Source organism: Lampetra fluviatilis, chromosome 61 (genome assembly GCF_964198595.1).
Source record: "Lampetra fluviatilis chromosome 61, kcLamFluv1.1, whole genome shotgun sequence".
NCBI classification, from domain to species: domain Eukaryota; kingdom Metazoa; phylum Chordata; class Hyperoartia; order Petromyzontiformes; family Petromyzontidae; genus Lampetra; species Lampetra fluviatilis.
Genome location: NC_136335.1, coordinates 6,247,351 through 6,262,843, shown reverse-complemented (window position 1 = coordinate 6,262,843; position 15,493 = coordinate 6,247,351). Strand labels below are relative to the sequence as shown.

General features: G+C 54.0%; 1 protein-coding gene across 1 annotated transcript in view; it reads left to right on the top strand.

Annotated features, from left to right (window-relative positions):
* The window catches only part of LOC144951292 (uncharacterized), a 273,910-nt gene that overhangs the window by 115,267 nt on the left and 143,150 nt on the right, over positions 1 to 15,493 (top strand). The window contains 5 exon segments of the mRNA XM_078881487.1: positions 3,893 to 4,078; positions 4,760 to 4,819; positions 5,477 to 5,518; positions 5,876 to 5,938; positions 14,384 to 14,458. Of these exon segments, the coding sequence (XP_078737613.1) occupies positions 3,893 to 4,078; positions 4,760 to 4,819; positions 5,477 to 5,518; positions 5,876 to 5,938; positions 14,384 to 14,458 (426 nt within the window).

Sequence of the window (15,493 nt, the reverse complement as noted above, 5' to 3'; positions counted from 1 at the left end):
AGCCATGCACACACCACACTCTGTAGCCATGCACACAACACACTCTGTAGCCATGCACACAACACACTCTGTAGCCATGCACACAACACACTCTGTAGTCATGCACACACCACACTCTGTAGCCATGCACACACCACACTCTGTTGCCATGCACACAACACACTCTGTAGCCATGCACACAACACACTCTGTAGCCATGCACACACCACGCTCTGTAGCCATGCACACAACACACTCTGTAGCAATGCACACACCACACTCTGTAGCCATGCACACACCACACTCTGTTGCCATGCACACAACACACTCTGTAGCCATGCACACACCACACTCTGTAGCCATGCACACACCACACTCTGTAGCCATGCACACACCACACTCTGTAGCCATGCACACACCACACTCTGTTGCCATGCACACACCACACTCTGTAGCCATGCACACACCACACTCTGTTGCCATGCACACAACACACTCTGTAGCCATGCACACAACACACTCTGTAGCCATGCACACACCACACTCTGTAGCCATGCACACAACACACTCTGTTGCCATGCACACACCACACTCTGTAGCCATGCACACAACACACTCTGTAGCCATGCACACAACACAATCTGTAGCCATGCACACAACACAATCTGTTGCCATGCACACAACACACTCTGTAGCCATGCACACACCACACTCTGTAGCCATGCACACAACACACTCTGTAGCCATGCACACACCACACTCTGTAGCCATGCACACAACACAATCTGTAGCCATGCACACACCACACTCTGTAGCCATGCACACAACACACTCTGTTGCCATGCACACACCACACTCTGTAGCCATGCACACAACACACTCTGTAGCCATGCACACACCACAATCTGTTGCCATGCACACAACACACTCTGTAGCCATGCACACACCACACTCTGTAGCCATGCACACAACACACTCTGTAGCCATGCACACACCACACTCTGTAGCCATGCACACAACACAATCTGTAGCCATGCACACAACACAATCTGTAGCCATGCACACAACACACTCTGTAGCTATGCACACAACACACTCTGTAGCCATGCACACACCACACTCTGTAGCCATGCACACAACACACTCTGTAGCCATGCACACAACACAATCTGTAGCCATGCACACAACACACTCTGTAGCTATGCACACAACACACTCTGTAGCCATGCACACACCACACTCTGTAGCCATGCACACAACACAATCTGTAGCCATGCACACACCACACTCTGTAGCCATGCACACAACACACTCTGTAGCCATGCACACAACACACTCTGTAGCCATGCACACAACACAATCTGTAGCCATGCACACACCACACTCTGTAGCCATGCACACACCACAATCTGTAGCCATGCACACAACACACTCTGTAGCCATGCACACACCACAATCTGTAGCCATGCACACAACACAATCTGTAGCCATGCACACACCACAATCTGTAGCCATGCACACAACACAATCTGTAGCCATGCACACAACACACTCTGTAGCCATGCACACACCACAATCTGTAGCCATGCACACAACACACTCTGTAGCCATGCACACAACACAATCTGTAGCCATGCACACACCACAATCTGTTGCCCTGCACATTCCACACTCTGTTGCCCTGCACACAACACACTCTGTAGCCCTGCACACAACACAATCTGTAGCCCTGCACACAACACACTCTGTAGCCATGCACACAACACACTCTGTAGCCATGCACACAACACAATCTGTTGCCATTCAGGGTGACAGAATCGGTCGATAATTACCCCCCCCCCCAACTCTGTGGCCCTGGCCGAGTGTGCGAGTCGCGCCACGACCTCCGTGGAGAGCCGTGGCGCTGGCATGCGACGCAAATCCGCAAGTGCTCCATATCGCTCGCTCACTCCCTTGTTTCACTCTCTCGCTCACTCACTCACTCGCTCATTCGCTCATGGTCTCGCTCTCTCACTCACTAACTCACTATGCTCCCTCCCTCACTCGCTCACTCACTCACTCGTTCACTCACTGTCTCACTCCCTCCCTCACTCGCTCACTCACTCACTGGTTCACTCACTGTCTCACTCACTCACTCACTATGCTCCCTCCCTCACTCGCTCGCTCACTCACTCGTTCACTCACTGTCTCACTCTCTCACTTACTAACTCACTTTGCTCCCTCCCTCACTCTGTCACTCACTCGCTCACTCACTGTCTCACTCTCTCGCTCACTAACTCACTTTGCTCCCTTGCTCGCTCGCTCGCTCACTCGCTCACTCTCTCTCTTGCACATTCACCGCTTCACTAGCTCGCTCACTGCACTACTCTCTCTCTCACTCTCTTCATGGATTATTTTTCTCCGGTTCCTCCGGTTTTTTTGCCCTCGACATTTCGATTCAACGTCACGCTTTCAAATTATTTGGCCGCTGCTATAAATGTCCACGTGATGATGATGATAAGCCAACTCGTTGAGCTATCATTTTGTGAAAGCCAGTTCGCTTCTGAAAAAAGTGCTCCATAGCTCATGGGCCCTTACATCTGGTAATATAAAATGAGGATAGTTTACCTTTAGGAGTTGACAGTATGTTTTCTTTTCAAACGCTTCTGGATACCACGACTAACTTCCTGAAACCAACAACGCGGTGGCTAGGAGATGTTAACTACCTCGCCTGGTATGCAGGAGGTCGTGGGTTCAATCCCGACCCTGACGCCTGCTGCTGTATATTTAGAGTTTGCGTGCCTCTCTCTCTCTCATCATCATCACGATGGCTAGGAGATGTTAACTACCTCGCCTGGTACACAGGAGGTCGTGGGTTCGATCCCGACCCTGACGCCTGCTCTGCTGTATATTTGGAGTTTGCGTTGTTTTTTTTCTCTCTCCCCGGGGTCGCGTGGATTTATCTCTCCGCGTCCTCCACATTTGGAATCACCCGTCACGCCTTCAGAGCACGTGGCTGCTGCTGTGCATGTCCACGTGACGATGAGAAGCCACCGCTACGTTGGGCCATCGTTTGTGATGACCAGGTCGCTTCTGAGACAGAGACCCATACAGCAGCGCAGCGGGAACTTCTCTTGCGAAATACAAAACAGTTCACAGTGTAGCACTTGGTCTCTCTTACGCTCGTCCGCTCGCTCACTCACCCTGTCACCCTCTCTGTCCCCCACCCCAAAGACAAAGATCCCCCGTGTAGCCTTAGCAGACTGTAGGGGCAAGTGCTGTTAGCGAGCACCTATGAAGGCCGGAACAGTACGCGAGGTGGTGGGTGGCCGGCATCACGCCCGGCCGCCTTTGTCTCCCCAGTGGCGATGTTTACACACCTCACCAGGTACTCGATTGAGGCTGAGTCGACCTAGGGGAGGCCCAGGACCGGTTCAGATAAACGTCACTGGTGTTGGCCGTGAGCGGGAATCAAACCCGTGTCGCCAGGTTTGTAGCGCAGCATAGCGCTAACCGCTGCACCACCGCTCCCTACCCACCCACCCCACACCCCCACCCCCCCACCCACCCCCACCCCCCACCCCTCCCCACCCACTCCTCCACCCACCACCCCCACCCACTCCCCACCCACCCCCCCACCCCCCCACCCACTCCCCCACCCACCACCTCCACCCACCTCCCCACCCACACCCCCCACCCACCCCCCCACCCACTCCCCACCCTCCCACCCACTCCTCCACCCACTGCTCCACCCACCTCCCCACCCACACCCCCCACCCCCCCACCCACCCCCTCCATCCACTCCTCCACCCACTCCTCCACCCACTCCCCCACCCCTCCACCCACCCCCACACACCCTCCACCCACCCCCCCACCGCCCACCCCCCCACCCCCCCCACCCCCCACCCTCCCACCCACCCCCCAACCCCCGCAGACCCCGACCCGCCCGGACGGCAGGCGGCCCGCGGGGCGTGGCAAGGACTACGGCGGCGGCGTGGACTACGCCGAGTACGGCGGCGAGGTGTTCGAGATCGACGACCTCGACTACTCGCTGGCGCCCGACACGGACGACCCGGGGCACCGCGTCGTCGAGCTGCCCGTCGAGTCCGACACCTCCTCGGTGAGGCGAGGGGTGCCCCGCGCGAGGAGCTCCGCGGAGGGGCGAGCTCCGCGGCCCTTTGGTGGAGCTGTGAGCCCTGTGGTGGAGCCATATGCCTGTTGTGGAGCTATGAGCCCTGTGGTGGTGGCGCTATGTGCCCTCTAGTGGAGCCATGTGCCCTGTAGTGGAGCTATGAGCCCTATGGTGGCGCTGTGAGCCCTGTGGTGGTGGAGCTGTGAGCCCTGTGGTGGAGCTATGAGCCCTATGGTGGAGCTGTGAGCCCTGTGGTGGTGGAGCTGTGAGCCCTGTGGTGGAGCTGTGAGCCCTGTGGTGGAGCTGTGAGCCCTGTGGTGGTGGAGCTGTGAGCCCTGTGGTGGAGCCATGTGCCCTCTGGTGGAGCTGTGAGCCCTGTGGTGGAGCCATGTGTCTGTTGTGGAGCTGTGAGCCCTCTAGTGGAGCTGTGAGCCCTGTGGTGGTGGAGCTGTGAGCCCTGTGGTGGAGCCATGTGTCCTCTGGTGGAGCTGTGAGCCCTGTGGTGGAGCCATGTGTCCTGTGGTGGAGTGTTGAGCCCTTCAAGGGACTTCATCATTCCTGTTACTGTCCTCATTATTACCGTGCCATGAATGTTGTCACGAGCGTCGCTCTAAATCCCGCCCCCCCCCCCCCGTCGCTCGCTCCCTGCCTGCGCTGTCGCCCCCTCAGAGGTACGATGGCGGTCGCGGCGAGAAGGGACAGAAGGGAGAGCCGGCAATCATCGAGCCGGTGAGTGCGACCGCACGGAGAGAGGCGCTCACGCGGGAGACTTACGCGGATGTGGAGACGGGGGGGGGGGGGGGCGGAGTCTGCGATGCCGAGATGTTAACTACCTCGCCTGGTGCACAGGAGGTCGTGGGGTCGATCCCGACCCTGATGCCTGCTGCTGTATATTTGTAGTCTGTGTCTCTCTCTCTCTCTTCCCCATGGCGAGATGTTAACTACCTCGCCTGGTATGCAGGAGGTCGTGGGTTCGATCCCGACCCTGACGCCACGGTGGCTATGAGATGCTAACTACCTCGCCTGGTATACAGGAGGTGGTGGGTTCGATCCCGACCCTGACGCCTGCTGCTGTATTTTTGGAGTCTGCGTGTCTCTCTCTCTCTGTCTCCACCGTGGTCACGTGGATTTTTCTCCAGCCGCAAGTGCCCCGCTCAGCGCGGCACTTGCGGCTGGTACACTCAGAATGAGCGAGCTGGTGGTTTAGTGGGCGAGCGGCGGTGAGTTTAAAGAGCAAGACGAGAACGGGCGAGCGAGCGCGTAAGAGCGAGCCACAGTGCGTGACGCTTTTGGCGAACAAGGCGGTGAGTTGACGGGCCGGAAAGCAGCGAGCGGGCGGGCGGGCGACATCACTTGACCAGTGGCGGCTGCTCGTGTTGCCCACAGGGAATGCTGCTGGAGGGACCTGCGGGGCCTGAGGGCCCCATGGTAATGGCGCACACGCGCGCACACACGCACATACACGCGCGCACACACACACACACAAACACACACACACACACAAACACGCACACACCCACACACGCACACACACACACCCAGACACGCGCGCGCACACCCACACGCACATACACACCCACACACACATACACACACGCACCCACACGCACACCCACACACCCACACACGCACACACGCACACACATACACACGCACACACACACGCGCCACAGAACCCGTTGTATAACGAGGCCCCGCACGTAGCAATTACCCGGTGCACGGTTCAGCGAATTAATTTTTTTCCTCTCTCCCTGCCCTCTGCCCCCCCAACCACCACCCCCGTAGGGGTATCCCGGGCCCCCAGGATCGCTGGGCCCTCCCGGCCCCCCGGGAGACCCTGGAGAGAGGGTGAGTGAGCGGTGGCGCGGGGGGGTGGGGGAGGGGCTGGGTAAGTGGGGGGTTGGTGGGGGAGGGGCTGGGTAAGTGGGGGGGGGTGGTGGGGGTGCTACGCGCGTGATTTGTGTTCGTGTCCGACTCCCCCACTCCCCACCGCCCCCCCCCCCCCACCGCGTCACCGGTGTCACCGCCGGGTGATGGGCCGAGTAATTATGGGGGGGGGGGGGTGTGTGGGGGGGGGGGGTAGCCAAGCGACTTGACCCCCCGGGGCGTCTGCCCTCTTTATCTGTCCATCTTAATGTCCTTCGTCCAATGGGTGTAGCGAATGAGTGTGTCGGTGTGTGTGTGTATCAGTGTGTGTGTGTGTCAGTGTGTTTGTCAGTGCATGTGTGTCAGTGTGTCAGTGTGTGTATCAGTGTATCAGTGTGCGTCAATGTGTGTGTGGGGGGGGAGTGGTAGCATCGCGGTGAAGCATGCTGCACTACGAACCCTGTGACCCGAGTTCGCTCACGATCAATCACGGTGAAAATTTTAACCGGTTCCGGGCCTCCTCTAGGTCGACTCGGCCTTAAATTATGTGCAAACATCGCTACGAGGGAGACAAAGGCGGCCGGGCGTGGTGCTGTCCATGCCGGCCTTTATAGGTGCTCGCAAACAGCACTTGCTCATACAGTATGTTAAGGCTATATGGGTGATCTTTGTCTTTGTGCTTGCGTGTGTGGGGGAGCGGTGGTGTAGCGGCTAGCGCGCGACGAACCCGACGACCCGAGTTCGATTCCCACTCGCGGCCAACAGCAGTGACGATGATCTGAACCGGTCAGCCTCAAATGAGCATCCCGTTTGCTGTGTAAAACGTCGCCGCTAGGGGAGACAAAGGCGGCCGGGCGTGCTGCTGGCCACCCACCCCCTCGTGTGCCGTGCCGGCCTTCATAGGTGACGCTCGCGAACAGCACTTGCCCCTGCAGTCTGTTGAAGGCTCCACGGGGCATCGGTGTTGCTTTGAGAGAGTTGTGTACACACTGTGCGTGCCCCATGTCCATGTGCGACAGCATCCGGCAGGTTAACACAGCCACTTGTTTGTGCAACGTGTCTGCCCGTCTCTCTCGCTCTCTCTCTTACTCTCTGGCTCTCTCTCTTTATTTTTACGATCAGAGGAAACAAGAAGATGCTCGGTGTAGTTGGCACTTTGCTTCGTTCATCATTTCAATGCTTTGCTTCATGTGCCCCCCCCCCCTGTTTAAATGAAAGATTTCACGTTAGATGTCACGCTCGGTTCTCCTCCTTCTTACCCATTCCCCCTCTATCTCTACCCCCTCTCTCCCCACTCTCTCTCCCCACTCTCTCTCCCCACTCTCTCTCCCCACTCTCTCTCCCCACTCTCTCTCCCCACTCTCTCTCCCCACTCTCTCTCCCCACTCCCTCTCCACTCTCTCTCCCCACTCTCTCCCCACTCTCTCCCCACTGTCTCTCCCTACTCTCTCTCCACTCTCTCCCCTCTCTCTCCCCACTCTCTCCCCACTCTCCCCTCTCTCTCCCCCTCTCTCCCCACTCTCTCTCCCCACTCTCTCTCCCCACTCTCTCCCCACTCTCTCCCCACTCTCTCCCCCCACTCTTTCCTCGCTCTCCCCCTCTCTCCCTCGCTCTCTCTCGCGCTCCCTCTCCTTTCTTCCCTTTGATCTGAGCCGCGTGCCAAAGCCGACGCGAATGGTTACGATGATGGATGGAGGATGGCGCGATGATGACGACGTCGACGACGATGACAGTGACAGAACGTCTCAATTCTTTTCTGCCTCGATTGACCTCCGAGCGTGAGCGGAGGCGCAGCGGTTTAGCCCGCTCTGTTCTATGAACCTGGAAAAGACCACTCATTCACCCATTCACGTGTACGCCGCCCAATCATCCATCCACTTATCCGCCCACCGCCATCCAGGCCTCACCGCACGAGTCCTGATGGGAGAACCCCAGAGAGGATAGATTCAGCAATTGAGTTTTGCTGTGGAGTGTGCAGGCGATGCAACTGCACTGGGGCTCATAGGTCAGAGGGGCCTGGGAACTGGGCTATGAAGACGGGGGCAGACGGGGCTAAATTGAGTCTGTGTTCAGTCTTTAAACATCTACGCTAGTCTGTGCGTCTTTGTTGTGAGTGCATGGGGTGAGCCTGCGGGTGTCTGTGAGTTAGTGGGTTTCCATGTAAATCTATGGCTTTCTATGCGAGTGTATGTGTCTCTTTGGGTCTCTATGTGAGTCTATGGGTCTCTATGTGTCTCTATGGGTGTCTATGCGAGTCTATGGGTCTCTATGCGAGTTTATGGGTGTCTATGTGAGTATATGGGGTCTCTATGCGAGTCTATGGGTCTCTATGCGAGTCTATGGGTCTATATGCGAGTTTATGGGTCTCTATGTGAGTCTATGGGTATCTATGCGAGTCTATGGAGTCTCTATGTGAGTCTATGGGACTCTATGCGAGTATATGGGTCTCTGTGTAAGTCTATGGAGTCTCTATGCGAGTCTATGGGTCTCTATGTGAGTCTATGGGTCTCTATGTGAGCCCATGGGTCTCTATGCGAGTTTATGGGTCTCTGTGTAAGTCTATGGAGTCTCTATGCGAGTCTATGGGTCTCTATGTGAGTCTATGGTCTCAATGCGAGTCTATGGGTCTCTATGTGAGTCTATGGGTCTCTATGGTGAGTCTATGGGTCTCTATGTGAGCCCATGGGTCTCTATGCGAGTTTATGGGTCTCTGTGTAAGTCTATGGAGTCTCTATGCGAGTCTATGGGTCTCTATGTGAGTCTATGGGGTCTCTATGTAAGTCTATGGAGTCTCTATGTAAGTCTATGGAGTCTCTATGTGAGTCTATGGGTCTCTATGCGAGTCTATGGGGTCTCTATGTAAGTATATGGAGTCTCTATGTAAGTCTATGGAGTCTCTATGTGAGTCTATGGGGTCTCTATGCGAGTCTATGGGTCTCTATGTAAGTCTATGGAGTCTCTATGTGAGTCTATGGGTCTCTATGTGAGTCTATGGGTCTCTATGCGAGTCTATGGGTCTCTATGTAAGTCTATGGAGTCTCTATGTAAGTCAATGGGGTCTCTATGCGAGTCTATGGAGTCTCTATGTAAGTCTATGGGGTCTCTATGTGAGTCTATGGGTCTCTATGCGAGTCTATGGGTCTCTATGCGAGTCTATAGGTCTCTATGCGAGTCTATGGGTCTCTATGTGAGTCGCCCCTGTGGGGGCAATGCTGATAGGAGATAATGGAGATTGTGATTATTGGGGAGTGGCCACTAACGGGATGTCTCCGTCTATGCTCAAACCCAAATACTTTGGTTTTTTTTGTAGGGGGGGGGTGGTCGATGGGCGGAGTGGCGGTCGGGGCGGTGGGGGTGGAAGGGGGTGGAAGGGGGTGGGGGAGGGTGTGGGGGAGGATGGGGGGTGGGAGGGTGGGGGTGCGAGGGGTTTCTCGGGGGGGGGGGGACCCATAGCGGAAGTTTTCTTAAAACATTTACGAGAGCCCAGCTCCTCAGCTCAGCTTGTTCGCCTCGCCGGATGAAAACAATACTTAATGCACAACGATTAGAACAGAACCCCCCCTCCGACTCACCAACTTACTAAGGAACTTGCTAACTTAGGAACTAACTGACTTCCGGACTAACTTGCTCCCTAACTTGCTAACGCACTTACTAGTTAACTTACTTCCTAACATGCAGACTTATGAACTTACTCGCTTACCAACTTACTAGTCAATTGACTTACTAGCCTGCAAACTACCTGGCTTACCAACTAACTTACTAACTAGCGTACTAACTAACTAACTTAATAACTCACTAACTAACTTAGCAACTCGGCGTGCATCGCCGAACGGAGCGTACTTGGAACTCTGATTGTCTGTATAAACATATAAATATATGCATGCAGATCATTAAATAGAATATTATTATTATTCATCTTTATTTAAAAAAAATATATCACTTGATTTGGAGCTTTCATGACTGCAGAAATTACTCTTTGGTTCTTTCGGTAAAGTCACGTAGAAAGAAAATAAATTGAATAATAGAATACGACGTTTCACAAGCAATCGTCATCAGGTAGAAAACAAACCGAGTAAACTTAGAAATACAATGCAATACAACACATACAGAGTCGGCTAACACAACAGTCAACACCCTAACTGGTTGATTACGTTCTTCTAAAGATTGCTAAATTTGAGAGAGAGACACACAAAGACACAGAGAGAGACACACAGAGACACACAGAGAGAGACACACGGAGACACACAGAGAGAGACACACAACATAGGCACACAGACAGACACACAAGCAGAGAGAGACAACACAGAGACACACAGAGAGAGACACACAACATAGACACACAGAGAGAGACAACACAAAGACACGCAGAAATAGACACACACACAGAGACACACAGAGAGAGACACAGACATAGACACATTATATTTAATCCATCGGTCTTCTGTTTGCTTTCAAGGGCCTACACAGCTGCCTTTTCAAAGATATATTATCGTTCCGCACTCGAAATTCTCACAAACACACACACACGTATAAATAACAAATAAGAGACGGAAATTAAATTAATCATCATACAACTATAATCTCTCTCTCGTCTTTGTTTATCCCTCTGTGGATACGCAACAGCAGAGTTTTTGCATGATGCCAACCGAGTTCAATGTGAGCCCGTAATGAATTTGTAAACAATGCCCCTTGGCCCAACTTGGGCACAGCCCCCCCCCCCCCCCGGTGTTTATACGGAGGGCTCCTGCCAATAACATTTCGTGACAAGGCGATTGTTTCAGCAAAGCACCGGATCCGCCGATGAGGTCCGGAAGCTTGAAACTGGTCCAGAGTTTTGCTCGCTCGCTTGCGTAAAATGCCCTGCTGGATGATATTCAGCGCCTTCAGTTTCTCGGGGGGGGGGGGGGGGAGTAGGGGGGGAGTAGGGGGGTAGGGGGCTGGCGGAAATTAGACGTCAACACCAAATTTGTAATCGGAAATGAGCATAACAAGATCATTAGCGTCTCTCTCACCTCTGCCACTCTTCTCTCTCATCCAACTCTACTGGACATCTGTGAGACTTACTGGACATCTGTGAGACTTACTGACATCTGTGAGACTTTCTGACATCTGTGAGACTTTCTGACATCTTTGAGACTTACTCGACATACAACTGACATCTGTGAGACTTACTGACATCTGTGAGACTTGCTGACATCTGTGACACTTTCTGACATCTGTGAGACTTACTCGATATACAACTCTACTGGACATCTGTGAGACTTTACTGGACATCCGCGAGGACAAAAGCTTCGTAGCTCATCGGATTCCTCCGGCGGCAATAAATATTCCCATTCTCGATTCCGCCGTCGCATCTCGCAACATTCGTGTCTCTCGTCTCGCCAGATCGACATCCCCCCCTCTTGTTGGCATCTCACTCAGCCTGTACGTCAGACGGTGGCGGGGAGGGGGGTGCGGGGGGGGTAGGAGGTCCCCCGCCCCCAATGCGTCAGTACCACTACACCCATCTTCCACCAGCCCATCAACCCTGGCGGGGTGGGCAGGGTAGAGTATTTGAAGTGGCGCGCTGCCTCTGACGATGCCACTGTGGAATGAGCGGTGATTGCTGCACGACCGGTTCCCACCTGGCTACCCGGGCGTGGAGGAAGGGGCAAAACATGGACAGCTTTGATGTCTCCGTTTGTGACGGTGATCTGTCCATTGTGACGATCTCTCCATTGTGATGATGATCTCCGTTGTGATGGTGATCTCACCGTCGTGATGGTGATCTCATCGTTGTGATGATGATCTCACCGTTGTGATGATGATCTCACCGTTGTGATGGTGATCTCACCGTTGTGATGATGATCTCAGCCGTTGTGATGATGATCTCACCGTTGTGATGGTGATCTCACCGTTGTGATGATGATCTCATCGTTGTGATGATTATCTCACCATTGTGATGATTATCTCAGCGTTGTGATGATGATCTCACCGTTGTGATGATGATCTCACCGTTGTGATGATTATCTCACCATTGTGATGATTATCTCAGCGTTGTGATGATGATCTCACCGTTTGTTATGATGGTCTCACCGTTGTGATGGTGATCTCACCGTTGTGATGATGATCTCAGCCGTTGTGATGATAATCTCACCGTTGTGATGATGATCTCAGCCGTTGTGATGATGATCTCACCGTTGTGATGATGATTTCAGCCGTTGTGATGATGATCTCACCGTTGTCATGATGATCTCATCGTTGTGATGGTGATCTCATCGTTGTGATGATGATCTCACCGTTATGATGGTGACCCCACCGTTGTGATGGTGATCTCACCGTTGTGATGGTGATCTCACCGTTGTGATGATGATCTCCGTTGTGATGGTGATCTCATCGTTGTGATGATGATCTCACCGTTATGATGGTGACCCCACCGTTGTGATGGTGATCTCACCGTTGTGATGGTGATCTCACCGTTGTGATGGTGATCTCACCGTTGTGATGATGATCTCCGTTGTGATGGTGATCTCAGCCGTTGTGATGATGATCTCACCGTTGTGATGGTGATCTCCGTTGTGATGATGATCTCAGCCGTTGTGATGATGATCTCAGCCGTTGTGATGGTGATCTCAGCCGTTGTGATGGTGATCTCACCGTTGTGATGGTGATCTCACCGTTTGTGATGATGATCTCACCGTTTGTGATAATGATCTCACCGTTGTGATGGTGATCTCACCGTTGTGACGGTGATTTCATCGTTGTGATGATGACCTCACCGTTGTGATGGTGATCTCACCGTTGTGATAATGACCTCACCGTTGTGATGGTGATCTCACCGTTGTGATGGTGATCTCACCGTTGTAATGGTGATCTCACCGTTGTGATGGTGATCTCTCCATGTGACGGTGATCTCCGTTGTGACGATGACCTCTCTCATCGGCGCTGCGGTCGTCTCATGATCTTGCTGTTGGCCCCGTGGTGGCAGTGGTCAAAAATATATTTTTTCTCTTCTCGTCCTGTGAAAAGAAAGTTTCCCCACTGACGGCTCGAACGGATCGGCGAATTCCTTTTCAATTTGTTGTTGTTGTAGTAGTAAATAAATGAATGAATGGGAGACTTTGAGAACGATGTGTAGGAGGAGGAGGAGAGGAGTCGACGTTGACGTAACAGAGCGTTAAAAGCATTTTGGGGGCCACAAAGCAGGTGATAAATTATAGTGAAGACTTTGTGGTGGAGAGGGGAGTGCTCTGTGGGGAGTTGTACTTTCAGTGTGCGTGTGTGTGTCTGTGCGCGTGAGTGTGTGTGTGAGTATGTGTTTGTGTGTGCATGCGTTTTGGGCCGGTTAACTGAGCTGTCTCGTCTCATCTCGCTGGGCTAACCCACAACACGTGGGTTTGTCATGTGACCTCACTCCGGCGAGCCGTACACACTTCACGTGACGGCCTGAGTGTGCACCTAGCCTGGCACATCAGCCAGCTAACCCACAACACGTGGGTCTGTCACGTGACCTCACTCTAGCGAGCCGCCCGCACTTCACGTGACGGCCTTAGAGTGCACCTAGCCTGGCACATCAGCTAACTCACAACACGTGGGTCTGTCACGTGACCTCACTCCAGCGAGCCTTCCGCACTTCACGTGCTGAGTGATCGTGGGGGGGGGGGGGGGTGGCAGCCTCGCCTCACCGGTGCCTGTAGGCCACGGCTTACGTCGGGTGGCGAGCGACGATTTTACGTGGCCGAGATTCAATCCTCCAAAGACCCCGGGCTAAACGTCGGCGGCGTGCATGGACCGCGAGCTGCGCAGCAGTCTTCACCCCCCCACCGCTACCACTGCCACCGCACTCACCGGACTCGTGAAGTTCGGTCGAGAAAATCCGAACGACCGACGGTGGCTTGAGGATTATTTGAGGGGGGGGTCGGTGTTGGGGGGGGGCATCTGTCCACCCGGCGATGGATTGACGGATGAGCTGGCGTGCGACGTGACCGTCGTAACATCCGGTGTACATTCCCAATTGGGCACGCGATGGCCCCCAGCCGCGATGGCCCCAGCCGCGATGGCGCCAGCCACGATGGCCCCAGCCGCGATGGCGAATGACATCCTTAGCGTCCGTTGCGAGCGAAGTGATGGTGGTAGTAGTCGTAGTGGCGGTGGTGTCGTTTTGGCTGTAGCACCGCAGTATTAACCACACGGGGGGGGGGGGGGGTGGGTGTGCGGCCGCTCGAACCGCACCACGAGCATCTGTCGCGAGCGGCGATCGCGGCCCACGCGACCGCCCTGCGCGGACTCAACGCACGACGGTGACGGCGGCGATTGACCTCCGACCGTGACGATTCGTGGGGGTCACGTAAGGGGTCGGGGGGGGGGGGATTGTAAATGACGGTCTCGTTCCCTTTACTCCTCGTCCGCTAATCTCTTCACCCCACCTCGTGTTGCCCTCTCTCGCAGGGCCAGTCAGGCCGCCCGGGTTTGTCTGGGGCCGATGGAATCCCCGGGCCTCCGGGCAACGTCCTCATGTTGCCGGTGAGTCGCCGTGTCCCCCTGACCTCTCGTGGGGGCGACCCTCACGCGTGTGCGCGCGAGCGCTGACAATGTGACACCTCCGGCACTGACGGCGCAGGAGTGGATCTTGAGTGGCCGGGGCGTGACATCAGGCGCGCCCCAATGGGAAAAAAAGGCAGGAATAGGTGGTGGGAAGATCCATTGCAGCGCACGGTTTCACTGAATTCCAAGATAAAATTCAACTATGAAAAAAAAATGTACAAATGTTTTTATTATCTTTTTTATTTAATTAAAAACATTTTTTTACCAGGTGAGGATGATGAGGAGGATGATGATGATTCTAGATTTGAAGCTTTCGTGACTGCAAGGATCCATACTCTTTGGTTTTTTTCGGTAAAGTCACGTAGGTTAAAAAAGAAAACAAATAAATTAAATCACGACGTTTCAGAGGCAACGCAAGCCTCCGTCTTCACGTCGTGATTTAATTTATTTGTTTTCTTTTATAACCTACGTGACTTTACCGATGATGATGATGATAATTATGAGGATGACGATGAGGATGATTAGGGAGGAAGGGAGACAGGGTGACAACGTGGTACGATGGATAGTGAGACGATCGCGGGCCTGGATGTACACCTGGAACAATTAAACTAAACTTTTGTTTTTATTGTACCAGGTGTAGCTCTTTCTCAGAAGCGACCTAGCGGCCACAAATGACTGCTCAACGAAGTGGGCTTATCATCATCATCACTTGGACATTTCTATCAGTAGCCAAAAACTCTGAACGCGTGACGTTGATGCTAAATGTGGAGAGAAAAACCCGGAGGAACCCGGAGAAAAATCCACAGGACCACAGGGAGAGAGAGAGAGAGAGACACCGCAAACTCCAAATATGCAGCAGCAGTCACCCTCAGGGTCGGGATCGAGCCCAAGACCTCCTGTATACCAGGCGCGGTAGTTAACATCTCCTAGCATCCGCACGCGCGCGGGCAGAAACTGGCGCCGCTCCCGTTGTGTCCCCGTCCTTCACGGGGCAGTAGCCTCCAGCGGCGATGT